General features: G+C 33.9%; 1 protein-coding gene across 2 annotated transcripts in view; it reads left to right on the top strand.

Moving 5' to 3' along the window:
* RTN4 (reticulon 4) overlaps positions 1–16,773 on the top strand; it is a 66,654-nt gene that overhangs the window by 32,120 nt on the left and 17,761 nt on the right. Inside the window, exon 1 of one of the 2 annotated variants that reach the window (XM_082852365.1) lies at positions 1,649–1,883. The exons of the other annotated variant lie outside the window; for it this stretch is intronic. Within the exon in view, the coding sequence (XP_082708491.1) occupies positions 1,850–1,883 (34 nt within the window). The 5' untranslated portion in view covers positions 1,649–1,849. Of the gene's footprint in view, positions 1–1,648; positions 1,884–16,773 lie in introns of those variants that run through there. 2 annotated transcript variants of the gene reach the window in all.

Genomic DNA, 16,773 nt, shown 5'->3' with positions numbered 1-16,773 from the left:
GAGCTATTAAGTATGTTTAACATTTAGATGAATGGGTGTTATTAATATGTTCTTGCTCTCTCAGATGATTTTTAAAAATTGTTACACCAAGTCAAGTACTGGAAGATGTGAATAAAATGAATGGTAAATACCCTTTTTCTCAAGAAATCTTTTTCCCCCCTACTATTAGTGTAGTAATCTCTGACTTCAAAACAGTGTTTGGGCGATGTTTTTGAGTGCGTTATTCTAATGCTAAAGTATTTATTGGCCTTCAGTCTTAAGGGATTCATTATTAGAAAATACTATTTTGAAAATATTATGTAGTTAATGAATAGTTTGGGATTTCTAACTATTGCATGAAGAGGCCAGAGATTTTCAGCTATGATATGCCTTGGTGACAAGTGTTCTCAAATATCACATTATACAAGGGTTCAGTGAATAAAGTTTAAAGTTAAATATTAACTTCTGAGCTGAGAATACTAGACTCTCTTTAAAAATTGCTTTGCTTTATTTATGTTTGGAGTTAGAGAAGCAGGGAGGAAAAGAACTGAGTTCTTGATATTCAGGCCACTTCTGATTTGAAGAATTTTGCAGGGTTTTGCAGCCCACACAGTTTTACAGCAAGTTCCAAAAAATATCATACCTATTTCAATGTAGCTATATAGTCTTCTGAAGTATGTAGTTTTGTACATAGGCTCCATATCTTGTAATACTTCAGCATATCTCACATTTAAAAATATTTTCGCTGATTTGTCATTATATGTTGCCTTTTCTGCTAAGTCAAATGATAATATCAGTTAAAACAGTTGTGAGACGTTAGTAAGGACGTAATATTCTGCACTGGAACGAATGCCAATTTTATAAAGTTGAACAAAAATTTCAGAAATTTCTTATATAGATTTGTTTTATCAGTAAAATTTTAGTTTGGTCTTATGTCACTTTCTCAAAGCAAATGTGGTATAATTAGCACCTGAATATTTCTCCTCAAGCAAAGAGTCTATTAATAGTACCTGCAGTGGTGTCTAATAGATATTTATTGAAAGATCAATTTGGAGCAGGTGGTAATTAAGAATAAGTATATATTTGCAAGTCTCTGGATTTCTGTAGTTGCAAAAGAAGGAAAAGATAGCATTACCTGAGAAATATGAGATTGCTGAAATTAAGTAAAAAAATTTTTCTATTTAAGTAACATATTCAGTAAACATTAATAATTTGACTTTGTGATTCTCCTGTCACACCCTCATAAGGGTGCAAAATGCTGATAATTTAAGAGAAAGTAAGAAGAGACTCGCATTTCCCAGGCTTGAAATTTAAGCTGTTACCCTTCTTTGGATCAGTCCATTTTTATCTTATCAGGTAACCATTGATTTTAAAGTTTTAAATGAAGCTGGAAACCAGCAGCATAATTCCCCTATCTGTCAAAAAATAAATAAATAAAAATAAAACAAAATAAGATTATAAAAAACTGTACATGGCTTTAAGTGCATTTCAAATATATTCAGTGGTTTACTCTGCCAGAAGAACAACCCTCTTTTCTTTCTTTTCTTTTGGTGGCCTTCCCCTCCCCCTGCAAAAGTAGCTCCATTTGGTGTGAGCAACAAGCAAAAGACTAGAACAATAAACAGATAGAGGAAGGCGGTAGTGCCTGAGTATTAGTAGCCTAGTTACAGATTGCACTGCGTCAGACTGCTCCACACCCAGAAGGCGTCAGGTGACTTCAGTCCTGCTGCAGTTGTGCAGCAGAGGAGACTGCAGATACGGTTGAGGAAACGGATATTTCATGTCTCAGGGGGTAGATTTTTGCAGTTACAGCTTTTCTGTTGGTATGCATAATTGATAATTGCATCTGTAGGGCAGATCGTGACAAGAGATGGACGGTCAGAAGAAAACTTGGAAGGACAAGGGTATATCTGCTTTTTAATCTTTATTCATTTTTTAATGTGACCAGTAATATATATTTCTATGAATAAGCTTTGCAATTTAGATATATTTTGGATTGAAAATGAAGCCTATGAAGGGTTTAAGAGTAAAGGATTAAAACAGCTATTTCAAATGTGTTTTTGCGGTTCGTTATGTATGAGAAAATGTCACGCTGTTCTGCTTCACTGGCATTTGATTTAGTCTTTGCAGTCCTATCGTTGATTAGGTTCTATTCTTTAATCTTGCAGGTTGTGAACAATATAGTTTTAACATAATTTCATTTGGTCACTTTGGTGTGATAAATCTACATAGCCATGTTTGTATTCCATAATGACATATTTTCTGTGACTAAGTTTTTTTTTTTTTTTTTAAATCTGACTTGGTGTAGTTGAAATTCTATCCAAAGGTTTGTAGATAGCAAGATCCTGTGTTTGCAGTAAGCCTGTTTTCTTCTTTGGAAATATTATTGAACCTTTAAAGTTATTACCAGTCACCTTTTAATTAGATTATAATTTTGTATATCTTAAAATGGTTAAAATGTATACACAGTAGTTTTAAATGTGTGTCCATATTTAAGTCACTAACCTTTGTCCTTGTAATAACCAATCAGTGATCTTGATCCCCTTTCCTCCCCCTTGAAAGCCCAGATCCTTTCAAGTCTCAGTGGATTGGGGTTGTGTAAGAATTTAAGCTTGTAAGTGTAATGAATATTTTTAAAGTATTTTATTATGTAGATGGTTAAATGTGCCATTTTAAGAAAAAGGGAAGGTGGGTGGGCTGTGTATCTGACCTTTATAATAAATTGTCTTAAAAATTATTAGAGCTATTTTTTTAACATCTTTATTGGAGTATAATTGCTTTACAATGGTGTGTTAGTTTCTGCTTTATAACAAAGTGAATCAGTTATACATATACATATGTTCCCATATTAGAGCTATTTTTAAGTAGTCCAGTTAGACATTCCACACAAGCAATTTGTTTTTCTGGCCACATTCAAGTTTTATAATTAAAAAAAAAATTCTATAGCAGAATTGTTAGCAGGATTGGTGATAATGTTTCTAAAAGCGATATGTGGAGCTAATTACAGGAACCTTTACAACATCCTTTTAAAAATTGGTTCAATGAAGTATTGTGGGGAAAAGGTGAGCTTAAGATTGAGTTCATATTGAGACATTGGAAAGATCTTACAGTTAACACTTAACAGAAAATAATACAGCTTTGGAGTTTTACCTTTATGGTTTCTTTACATGTGAATTTAATGAACAGAAGGATTTTTATTTCTTCATCCTTCTGACCATTAGCATTACAAAGGGAAAGTAAATTGCTATATTAGTTTTTGATAAGTAAAACTGATAGTAGTGATAACAATACAATAAATCCAGACTTTAAAAATAGGTAAAAAATCACATCAGGGCCTACTCATCAACTATTAAGGCTCTGTATTAATAATTTGAGTCTTAGACCATTTAATAGCATCTTAAGTTCTTTATTTGCTAAACTAATTTAGGAATATTTTGAGATTGGAGAAATTAAGTTCCAGTATAGTCCATATTATTATACCAGACATTTATTTTGATTATTTTTAGGTACTAAGTATAAAATCAAATTTACTCTTGAATGTCTGTCTCTGGGGAGCCTCATTTTGTATGTAAGTGGAATGGCCTGATATTTTTTTAGTGTTTGGCTTTTTTGCTTGGGAAGACTAACTTTACCTATTGTTCTGGTTCATTGCTTAAGTTATATTTTAGTATTTATCAGCAGCTAATTTTAACGTTGCAGATTAGAGGTTATGACTTAAATGGAAATCTGTGAGAAGCTGAAACTGCCATGGAGTGAGTTTTTCCTCATTTTATGAAAAGTGTGGCGATAGAGGAAAGAGTCTAAGCTTTCTAGGTATATTAAAAAACAAACTTAAGCCCATATATTATTCTACTCTTTTGCCACCCTTGTTCCCTCCTTAAGTCCCATGGTTGAAACACATCCAGTTGGTATATCTGATTATGGTAACATGTAAGGGTATAAAGAAGTGAGAGATACTCTGATTTCCGTGTTTTAAAGAGTCTTTTTTTAGCTTATTAGCTAGTATTTAAGACATTTATCTTGCAGGCTAAGACCAAAATTAATAATTTATATTTTATACATTTTTCATCTTGGATTTTCTATTGTTCTTAGTGGGATACTTAGAACAAATGAAATCTATGAACTACTTGATTATTGGGGTTAAAATGGAAAGCATTGATTAAGACAGTCAAAAGATTTTCAAGAGCTTAAAATAGAAGGAATTGGGTAGGTTTGGGGGTTTGGGTGGGGTGGGAGAATGATTTAACCAATAAACAAGGTGTAATTTAGACAGTGAATAGAGCTTTCTGGGTAGAACAGAATATTTATAGGATAGTAGTTGAAAGATAAGATTGGTATAAGTAAAGAATGTAGAAGACTTGTAAGATCTAGGTCAGGTTTCCTCAAACTTCCCTGAAGAGGAGAATCACCTAGTGCTTCTTTATTTTTATATGATTCCTGTGACCCTATTCAGATCTACCACATCAGAATTTATAGGGGAAAGGCATGGCAATATGTTAAGCACCTTGACAAAGGGTTGTGTTAATATTAGGCAAATGTAGGAAACACCAACCTAGTTTTTAAAGTTTCTGTTCTCATATGTTTTGATTTTGGCCAGAGTGAGAATCTTACCGTTTTTGATCTTCAGTTTCCTCTTCTGCATGATTTCTAGTGTTCCAATTTTGATGTTCTCTGGTTTTATGAAAAGATACCCTGGGTCAGATTGCAGAAGACATTGACTTTTGGATTTTATCATAAAGGAAATAAAGAGCCTTTGGAAGTTTTAAAGTAGGGAGTGGTAAAATGACAGCAGGTTTGAAAGACTGCTTTGGGGTGCTATATAAGATAAATTGGAGAAGAACTTAGAGGCAGAACAGGATGACTGTATTTGTGCCCAGATGTGCCTGAACTTGGCCTGAAGTAGGAATGAAAAGGAGGTGGCAGGTTTGAGAAACTTAGAAAGGAATACTTGATATTTGACGTAGATTTGTGGGACTAGGGTGAGGGAGGGACTCAAAGGACAACATGAAATTTCAGTCAGAGTGCAACCTTGGCAATGCTAGTGCTTTAGTGTCAGTAGAAATAGAGCTAAAGTAGGTAGAAATGATGCAAAGTTCTGTTTTGGAAACTTCAAATTTGAAGCTCAGAGAAATGACAGGCTTAAAGCTCAGAGAAATGACAGGCTTAATGATGAATGCAGAATTGGGAATTGAATGCAAAGTGAGACAGATGAATATTGTGAGGAAATTTGCATAGAAAGAACAGAAGGGGCTTCCCTGGTGGCGCAGTGGTTGAGAGTCCGCCTGCTGATGCAGGGGACACGGGTTCGTGCCCCCGTGCGGGAAGATCCCACATGCCGCGGAGCGGCTGGGCCCGTGAGCCATGGCCGCTGAGCCTGCGCGTCCGGAGCCTGTGCTCCGCAATGGGAGAGGCCACAGCAGTGAGAGGCCCGCGTACCGCAAAAAAAAAAAAAAAAAAAAAAAAAAAGGAACAGAAGATTAAGGAAGGAGAGCCTAAAACCTATATTGTGGGGACGTGGAGCACAAGGAGGGATCAGGAAGTTATAGTTGGAGCAGTAAAAGCAGGTTAGGGCTGGTTCCCTGATATTAGGGAGGGAGAGATTTTTAAAGAGGGAATGGATGGTTAAATACTAGAGAGAAGCCATTTAATGTGAAGATTGAGAAATGATTGTGGACCCTGTTGAATTTTAGGAATATGTACAACACTACCTATTATTAGTAGTGTTTTTGGGATTTGGCAGTTAACATACTGTAGGTGACCTTTGAGAGGAGTTTGTGTAGGATGGGGACAGAAATGTTTCTAGCATTAAAATTCAGTTTGATTATACGGCAAGACAAAAACTGACTTTGGACCATTTCTGGAGCATACTTCTTGCAGAGGTTCTTGTAGGGCTCCCTTATCTTTACTTTTGCTAAGTCACTTTCAATTTCTTTCAAAGCTTAAGGTTACTGAGTATATGGGTAAAGGTGTATGCTCATACTGACATTCAGGTAGAGAGGAGAAAGGGGTCTTTGCTGCTTGAAATAAATGTCCCTGGGAATCCCCCCCCCCAAAAAAAAAATCCTGAGAAGGGAACTTGGGTGTTAATCAATTGCAAGACCTATTGATTGGAGGAAGACTCCTGCTTTTCAGTTCTAAACGTAGTTGAAACCCAGCGTTTAGTCATTTCATTAGATATTTCTTCTGGATCTTGGTTTAGTAGTGCAACACTGTGTGTGTGTATGTATGTGTGTATGTTGTAGAAAATTTAGAAGGTCTGTGGAAGAATAAAACCATCACTTCACAGAGTGGTTTTGGTGTGTATTTCTAACAGTGTGTGTATGTGTTGGGGTTACGTATGGTACATTTTGTTCCATAATCATTTTTCTCACACTAAGTGGGGAGATACCTTTCATTTAGAAATATTCTACATTGTTTTAATGGGTGTAGTATTCTAAGTATGTACTGTTAATCCCTTATAGTTAAATATTCAAGTTATTCCTAAATTTTTTGCAAACATGAAGAATGCTAAAATGAATATAATTGAATATAAATTATTGCTCTTATTCATAATTACTTCCAAATTGCTGGGTTGTAGTATTTAGGCTTTTGGTTCATGTTGCAGAACTTCCCTTCAGAAAGATACAAATTATTTTGAGTAATGTATAGGAGTGTCTGTCCTGAAACCTTGGCCAAGATTAAGTACTACATATGCATTTCTGATGGTTTTAACTCTTTCTAAGATAGCTGTTTTGTCAGTTTTAAGTAAATTACTTGATGAGAACCAGATTTATATTGAAAAAGTAAATTGGTAATTTTTTTCTCCTATATATGGTTTAAAGTTTTGCATGGATAAGTAGTGGGAGCAATGGAAATATCTTCTCAGTTTTCTTTATTTACCCAAATCCGGGTACTCTTAATTCCTTGTCAGAACTTCTAACTGGTTTTTCCACTAAATCCTATATGTTAAGCCAAATTAATCTTCCTAAAGTATGGCTCTAATCATAGCACTTAAGGGGTTTTCCTTTACTTTTCAAATTAAGTTCATACTATCCTGGACTTTTAAGAGGCATTCCATGGTCTAATCCTAGCCTTTATAATCCCATCTCCCATTACTCTGTCTCCAGCCACATTGAAGGACTTGTTTCCTAAACATGCCTGTTCTTTGCATTTGCTTGTGTTTTTCTCTCTGTCTAAAATCCCTCTTCCCATTTCATTTTGCCCAAGTCTTGTCAAAAGCCCAATCCTTCCTGAAGTATTCACCTTCCAGGTGGAGGGAATCCAGTATTCCTCAGAACTCCTATCTCTTGCTTTTCGTTTTGTGCCTTCTGTTACAGTTATATATCTATATCTATATATATTACAGTTATATATAACTAATATATATGTATATAATACATGTAATATATATGTAATTAAAAATATATATAATATATATATATATAAATATTGGCGCTTTTTTTCTAGTCTGTAAATTCCTTGAAGGCAGCAAAAGAAACAGTGGTGGCCTTATCACTGGGTCTCCTCATTGACTCCACACAGCTTTTCAACAAAGTGACAGGATGAGAACTTTGATGTTCAGCCAGGTTTACTCCTGGCCTGAGCCTTATACATCCATTCTTGGGAATTTTTTTAAATGGTTTTTCAAATGGGAGAAATAAAAGGGATCCCCTACCTTACCCCTTTTTTAAAGGAGCAATTAATTAAGCAACTTCTGTAAATCCAGGATTTTTAGATCATACCCACAGGCAAGACATCTTAATAGTCACTTATTCTTGTTTTATGGGTAAGGAAACCAAGAAAACTAAAGAGATTAAATTATTTGTTCAGGACTAGACAGCTAGTGGCATAGGGTCATTATCATGGATAATGCTCATTTATGTTACTGGATGTATTTATGTGTATGTAATGTATATGTTTAAATTTGCCTCATTGCTTTCAAACTTTTTAATCCAATCACCTTTTAGGCATTTACATAAGGTATTGCTAGACACTAAAATACTGTTTGTCTCTCCTCAATACCACGATCTTATATTTATTCTAGGTAGCTCAAAGCAATTTAAGATAAAAAAATTACTAAATGTTAATGATACTTCTGCAAGTCTATTGTTAAGAGTTGGCAATTGAGACAGATTTAGGAATTACTACTCTCAGATTACCCAAAATTCTGATTTTCCATAAGAATAGCTGTTGCTAGTGTATAGTTGTTGTATATACTCATTTGTGTATTTTTTCCACTTAAATAATCTAAAATTAAAATAGATTATCCTGGTCAGTGATGTGAATACTTTACCTTATTTCATTATCTGTACTATTAGCTATTTATTCATTGAGCATTTATACTGAGTGTGTGCCATAGGTGTGTAAGGTTATAGAAGTATAACTATAACTAGTTTACCTACTAGTGAAGTTGATTCTCTTTTTAAACTAGTAATTTGCTCAGACTTTTCCCCCTATTCCAGTTTATTAAGCTTTTCAGGTTTATAGAGTTATGCAACAGTATGTTTTCCATTTAGATTTTATTAGTAGAAAACAGGATTTTGGCAGCAATTTCCTATTTCTAAGGTTTGGTGCCTATTTCTTGTAATGTGTGTATGCCAACAAGAAGTAAAGTTGGAAGTGGGAAGTTAGAATTATTTTCTGCTGTATTTTTTGTCATCTTCTAATAAAGCTGGAAATGGAATGTGGGATTAAAGGAAGTGTTGAAAACAACATGAACTAATTAAATAAATTGTTGTGGTGGTTATTGAACCTCACTGTTTTCAGTCTCAGAGAAATTTGGATTTTCCTAAGAAGGCAGCAACAATCATAGGTAGTTTTACCTTCCTTCAGTATATTAAGACATTTTCTACTTGAGGATACTTAATATAAGAGAAACGAGCACTTAAAGTAAGCTCAAATTTCATGGCAAATAACGGAGGGAAAAAGATTTGGTTAAGACTTGAAACATAAAACCAACAGTTATGAAAATAAGTTTTAGTTTATTTTTAACAAAGTTTAGGTTGTAATCACAGCTGTGCATAAGTCTTAGAATGAACAGAGATGAATCAAGCTTTTGGGCTTTTTGGTGTGTATTTTTTACTACAAAATTGTTTGGTAGCACAACATGATATTTTTGTGGTTGAATTTTCACAGTGGATCACATGTAATGTCCTTTTACAAAAATGTTCAAGGGTTTTAATGACTTTCCTCGTGGCTTCTCTCAATCTTTTGAGGTCAGATATTCTGTTTTGAAGTGCCTATTGGACTGTCAATCTCTTTTGGAGTAATTCTCCAACATCCCTCAAAACATTAACCGTACAAAATGCTACATTATTAGGAAGATCTGCAGGTTTGTGTTGTGGTTGATTTGTGTTGTCTTATCTATTAATATCTATCTATCTATAGCTATTTATAGTTTTATTTTTTTCAGAGAGGGACAATTTAGATGGCTTCTAGGAACCACGATTTGCAATTTGAACAGAACATGATTTACTCCTATTACTGAATCTATGTTACTGGAATTTACTGGTCTGTGTATATAACTCTGCTCATGGTGTTAGTTAATTACTTCTCTCTTTAAATTGGGGTTGAAACACTATTTGGAATCCTCAAGTAGGGTAAAAAGCAAACTTGAGTACTGATAAATTCCTTTAAATACAAAATATGTGGTATGATGTAAAGAGTGAGACCTTCACAGTCAGACCTGAATTTCAATCAGTAACCCTGCACAATTTATTTAATAATACTTCTGAGCCTCGATTGCCTTATGTATAAAGTACAGATAATAAACACTTTATAGAGTTGTTGTGATTAGTGATAATGTATATAAAGTACTTGCACAGTTCCTTGCTCAGAATAGGGGATTACTAAATTTTTATAGAAAGGGCAAATATAGAATTTATACTAGTTTTACGTAAAATGTTTCTTCCTTAGATGTGTGGTTGTTGAAATGGACAACATACTGTAAAGTTGTCAGAAGTAAGACAGGGAAGCTTTAGTGATGAAAAAGACAAGGACCCGAAATTGTATCTTTTAAAAACTCTAGCTACAGGATGAGGAGAGATGGCCAAGAGAGATGCTGGTTTGCCAAGTATTTGGTTGAGATACTTTGTAGCAATACTAGGTATCCTTCAACCTGAAACTTGCTAACTGAAACCAAGTTAGCAGTGCTTTCAGAGAAAGTTGAACTCACCTTTTAAACAATCAGAGCTTAGTTAAGCATCGTATTTAATATTTGATTGCCCTGCTTGACTTTATCTCTTCAGACATTACTTTTATTTAGTGTGTTTAATTCATTAAGCATTTCCATGTATGAAATCTCCATTCATTTTCAACTAACTTGTTAGGTGGCTATCATTTTTCTAATTTTACATGATGGTAACTAGAAGGAAGAAATAGGACTCAAGCTCCTCTTACCGTGTTTGCTGAAAGAGTTAAGCTCCCGCTCTGCACAGATATTTTTGTGGGCCACCACCTGTCATTTTTTAGCCAAGTGAATGGTTATTATATGGAGATAAAATGCTTACTATGTGGTAATAAATGATCAACTCTGAATTCTAGTCACTTTTCCTGGCAATTGGGAAGAATTTGATTTAAGGATTGTGATTTCTAATAAATACATAATTATTAATATAAAGACCATGGTTGTGAAAAATAACAACTGAAAATTTAGTATCATTCTAATATTCATATGTTTATTTATTAACTTCCTTTTTAACTGCCTTTCTCCCTTTCTCATTCTTCATCTGACTTTATTAAAGAGAACTTAATATTTGCTTTTGCTTAGGAAGTAGGCATTTTACTGCTAGCTGTTCCTTGTTCTCCCAGTATTTTGGGGACCACCTAGTTCAGTGTTTTTTTCCACCCAGACAAAAGATTTAAAAATTGAAACCTGACTTCAGGCTGTTCAAGGAAGAGCTACAGTAAGAATTTGATTTGAGGCAAAATGTAATTGGATGGCTCCTGCATGTAAGGCTGGCACTATTTTTAGTTATGACAGATGACAGTTAATGATTACCAGATGTAGGCAACTCGTCTTACTCTGCATTGGGCCAGAAGTGTTTCTTTTGAATAAGAGATGATAGTGTACTGAATTATTTTAAATGAAAATTTTAGTTTGATAAATTGCTACTGCTTAAAGCACTATCAAAATAAAGATTTTTCACATTTTCATTTGGAAAACAAAAGTGGGGAAGCACTGCAGGGAATAAATCACTTTTTTTTAAGTGACAAAAATTTGTTTAAATTGATCAAAATTATTTTAGTAATACATAAGCATCCTCCATTGTTATAAGAGGAAAAAGCACTGTTAGATTAATTTCAGATCTTTAAAAGGATATTTCATGAACATTTTATTTAAGAATAAAGTTTACATCACAGTAGGTTGCCTTGCATGATTAACACTCCATTCTGCAGTGTAGAAGGAAACTTCAGGAATCATGAAGGTTTAAATTTTCCTTTACAAGCCCTTTGTCTTAATTTTGGTTTCTCACGAATAAAGAGGCCATTGAACTCTTCCTTCATAAACAAAACTAATAAAGTGATTACAGAGGAATCCAAAATTAGCATTTTAGTGACCCTATAGTTCTTATTTAAAGATGTCCTTTATTTTAATTTGAAAATATTACAGTCTTTAATTATTCTTAGGAATAGAAACATTTTAATCTGATCACTATTTAGACAGTGCAGCAAATATTAATGAAGCAGGTAATGAGAATATAAAGATGAAATGCATTTAAGCAGCCCTTCAGGGTCTAGTAAGGAGAGACAAGCCTGTAAAACAATATTTACTGTTTTATAAATTATCTGAAAGCATTGCTATTTGTTACTTAATAAGTGTGGATATCTGATGGTAGTTTAAATAAAACAAATGTTAAATCCAAAGCACAGAAACATTTTTTGAATAATTAGGATTAGTGCATGCTTTAAACTGGCATTAAGTGTGCATTCATTGTAATCAATTAGTAATATTTATTGAAGGTTTAGTTGGTTCAGCCTTTGTGCTCAGCTCTGGAGATGTGGTAGGTAGTAAGATAAGATGCTGTCTTCTGGAGCTTACAACCTAGCAGAGAAACATGTTTAAAATGAGTTTGTTTTTTTTTTAATTAAGTGTACATACAGCTCATTGACTTAGTATATTTATGGAATTGTGCAGCCATCACCATCATTTAATTTCAGAACATTTTCATTCCCCCCCCCCAAAAAAATCTTAAACCCATCATCAGTCACTCGCCATCTCTCCTCCTCCCAGTTACTGGCAACCACAAATCTACTTTCTGCCTCTCTAGAACTGCCTATTCTAGACACTTCATGTAAACAGAACCATGCAACTGTGTAACCTTTTGTTTGCCTTCTTTAACTTAGCATAATATTTTCAAGCCTCATCCATACTGTAGCATGTTATCAGTACTTCATTCCTTTTTATTGCCCAATAATATTCCATTGTACGAATATTTTGTTTATTCATTAGTTGATGGACATTTGGGCTGTTTCCACTTTGGGTTATTATGAATAATGCTGCTGTGAACATTTGTGTACATAGATTTTTTTCTAGTCTTTTGGGTGGAAATTCCTAGGTGTGGAATTGCTGGGTCATATGGTAGCTCTCTGTTTAACTTTCTGAGGAATTGCCAAACAGTTTTTCACGGTGGCTGAATTTTACATTCCCATCAGCAATGTAAGAGGATTCCATCATCATCACTCTTGTCAACATTTGTCATTGTCCATCTTTTTTACTTTAGCCATCCTAGTGTGTCTGAAGTGGTATCTGATTGTGGTTTTGGTTTGCATTTCTCTGATGACTAATGATGTTGAGCATCTTTTCATTGCTTACTGGCAATTTGTATGTATTCTTTGGAGAAATTAATATTCAAATCCTTTGCCCATTTTTAATTGGTTTGTCTTTTTATTGTTGAGTTGTAAGAATTTTTTTTAATATATTCTGAATACAAGTCTTTTATCAGATATTTAATTTGTAAATATTTTCTCCCATTCTGTGGTTGAATTTTCACCTTGATAGTGTCCTTTAAAGCACAAAAGTTTTTAATTTATTGAGGTCAATTTATCTGGTTTTTTTTTTTTTAAACTGCTTCTGCTGTTGGTGACATATCTAAGAAACCATTGCCTAATCCAAAATCATTAAGATTTATACCTATTTTTTTCTTCTAAGTTTTGTACTTTAAACTCATTAGGTCTTTAATCTATTTTAAGTTAATTTTTGTATATGGTGTAATGTATGGGTGCAACTTCAGTCTTTTGCAGTTAGATATCCAGTTGTCCCAGCACCATTTGTTGAAAAAACTATTCTTTTCCCCTTTGAATGTCTTGGCATCCTTGTCAAAATCAGTTGACCATAATGTAAATGTAATTTCTGGACTCTTCATTTTATTCCATAATCTGTCCATCCTTCTGCAGCTACCAAACTGATTACTGTAGCTTTGTTGGAAGTTTTGAAAAGGGGAAGTGTGAATTCTCCAACTTTGTTGTTTTTCACAATTGTTTTTGGCTATTCTGGATCTCTTGCATTTCTATAGGAATTCTGCAACTGGTATGTCAGTTTTGGCTAAAAGGCAGGTAGGATTTTGATAGAGATTGCTCTGTAGATCAATTACCATTTTAATAATAGTGCCTTTTAATCTATAAACATGGGATGTCTTTCCATTTATTCATCTTCTTTAATTTCTTTCAACAATACTTTGTAGTTTTCAGTTTCTGATATTTTGTAGTTTTCAGTTTCTGAGTCTTTCAATCTTTTTAAACTCTTTTTGATGCTATTGTAAATGGAATTATTTTCTTAATCCATTTTCAGATCGTTTGTTGCTAGTATAGAAATACAATTGATTTTTGTATATTGATTTTTTTTTTAATCCTACAACCTTTCTGGACTTGTTCATTAGTTCTAGTAGTTTTTTGGTGGATTCCTTAGGATTTTCCATCTACAACATCATGTTATTTGCAAATAGAGATTGTTGCATTTCTTCCTTTACAATCTGCATATCTTTTATTTTTTTTCTTGACTAATTGCCCTGCCTCCATACCCCCAGGACAGTGTTGAATAGAAGTTGAAAGAGGGGATATCCTAGCCTAGTTCTTGGCCTTAGTGGGTGGGGACGCTTTCAGTCTTTCACCATTAAGTATGATGTTAGCTGTGGGTTTTTTGTAGATAACCTTTATCAGCTTGAGGACATTCCTTCCATTCCTATTCCTAGTTTGTCAGGTGTTCTTATAATGAAAGGGTCTTGGATTTTGTCAGATGCTTCTTCTGTGTCTAGTTGTGATGATCATGTGGGGTTTCGTCCTTGATTCTTTTAATATGGTGTATTATTGATTGGTTTTCATACGTTGAACCAACCTTGTATCCCTGTGATAAATACCACTTGGCCATGGTGTATAATCCTTTTTATGTGTTGCTAGATTCAGATTGCTAGTACTTTGTTGAGGATTATTTTGTCTGTATTCATAAGGAATCTTGGTCTGTAGTTTTCTTTTCTTGTGATGTGTCTGCCTGATTTTGGTATCAGGATTGAGCAAACATCTAAATTAACTAATGGATATAAATTTCTTGATGGATATTAGAAGCAATAGTATTTCAATATATTTCTCAGAAAGGGTTTTAATAAAACTTTATGACTCCCTCCATTGAGAATCAACAATCCTGGATAAACTTAATCTTCCAAAGTTTTTTCATTTAAACCAATTTAAATAATCTGAGACCTGAAATATTTGTGAGTGTCAATTAAAGTGGCTAGAAACTAATATTTTTTCATCCTTACAGCTTCACTAACAATTTCTTAAATTCCTTTACAAAAAAGGATTGAAATCCTTCTATACTTTGCACAATGACTGTGATAACAGTATAGATTGCCTCTCAGACCTTCCTATTCTAGGAAATATTACTTTTGTCTTACGTGTGCCTATCAGTACCTAGTTGTCCTGTCTCTCTTGACTCTTTTTCCCTTTGTTCCTCCTCTGTGTTTTAAGGCTCCACCAGGGCATCCCTGGGGCTTATTTCCACAAGACTCTCATGGTATCTGCTTTGAGAACTCTTGTATAGCTATTTACGTATTTTCATGCAATATGTATCGACTTGCATACCAGATTTTCAGAGCTCTTCCATTTATTGAAAAGATCTCATTTCTAGGAACCATTTAATAGGTGGAAAGGAAGCAGTAGGTTACGGTTTACTGTACTTTCATGCAGTTAGGTTTATATTAGGCTGCAGTCACTGAATACTGCTGGATCATATACATGACTATTCCCATGTCATCAACTTTGGGGAAATTGACTTTATTATACCCAAAGCACCAGAATTTTAACTATCATCTGTATGTACATATTAAGCTAGTAGGGAGAGTATTCTCTGCCCAATAGGAAAGCCTACTGGGAAAACCACACTCTTAATCAGATTCATATGGTTCTTAAAAGATGCTTTCAACAGCTTGATTAATTATAGTTTTCTACTATGGAAACACACAGGTCAAGAATATTGGAATAGAGCTCTTTTCTCCTTTTTGGATTTAACTGTAGGTGAAGTATATATATTAAAATTTACAAGTTCCTTATCAATTAACCTATCTTGTTAATTTTACTTTCTTCTTGGCCTTTATGATTCATCTCACATGTAATAATTATCTGCTTATACTCTGCCTATTCATTATATGTGCAAATGTGTAACATTTTTAAGGACTTTAATGTGCTGGGTCTTTAATTTGGCATCATACATGAGTGTGAGCTTTATCAATAGGAAGCCTGTGTTAAAAATTCATGTTGTACCACTTATTAATTAAATCATTTGGGTCCAGTCATATAAGAGCTGGCTCTCACTTTCTTGTCTGAAAGCCTGCCTCATAGGTTTTAAAAATTGAAAGAGGTAATGTCTACAGACAGTATTTGGTATAATTTAAGTGCCCAGTAAATGTTGACTCAGGAAATAAAGGGATATGTGGAGACTGTAGATCAGCAACCTGGAAAACATTTCTCAGGCCTAAAAAGTGTATAGCTTTTCAGTCTTTTTTTGGCACCTCTCATACTGTTGTCATAGTGACATAGTTCATGATTGCTTGAAAAATTATAGGAATATGAATTTGTTGTTCTCCTAAAGCTTTAATAATGTTTGACCAAAAAAGAAAGAGTTTCTAGGAAGGCGCATTTCAAAAAGACTGATATAAATAAAAATATTTAAGCCTCTCTCCCCCCAGTAAATCTAGATGGAGAAAGGAAGCAGATATTTTAAAATTTTATTTGGCACAGATAATACAGCATTAAATCTCACTAATTTGGACGCACTGACTAGGAATTTGAATGCAAGATTGATATGTATCTTTGTACTAACTGTGAATCATGTTAGTTTCTGTGAGTCTAGAGGAAGTAGAGCCTCATCCAAAGTTATACAATGCAGAGCCAGTACTAGAATGTGGGTCTCTTGAGTCTCAGTCACTGATATTTCCTTGCACCATAGCCATCTATATAGAAATCATAGACTACTTATAAATAATTCTTATCTAGTCATTGAAACTGTTCAAACAGTAACTCTATTTTATTAGGTAATTTGGTTAGATGTTAATATATGTTGTATATACCTCTAAGCCTAAGTCATTTATTTCATAATCAGGTTTTACTGACTAGTTTTCTTTTTAGCATCTTTATTGGAGTATAATTGCTTTACAATGGTGTGTTAGTTTCTGCTGTATAACAAAGTGAACCAGCTATACGTATACATATATCCCCATATCCTCTCCCTCTTGCGTCTCCATCCCACCCCTCTAGGTGGACAGAAAGCACGGAGCTGATCTCCCTGTGCTATGCAGCTCCTTCCCACTAGCTATCTATTTTACA

Source organism: Leucopleurus acutus (assembly GCF_964270905.1).
Source record: "Leucopleurus acutus genome assembly, chromosome: 12".
Lineage (NCBI taxonomy): Eukaryota > Metazoa > Chordata > Mammalia > Artiodactyla > Delphinidae > Leucopleurus > Leucopleurus acutus.
This window is presented reverse-complemented; position numbering and strand designations above follow the sequence as displayed.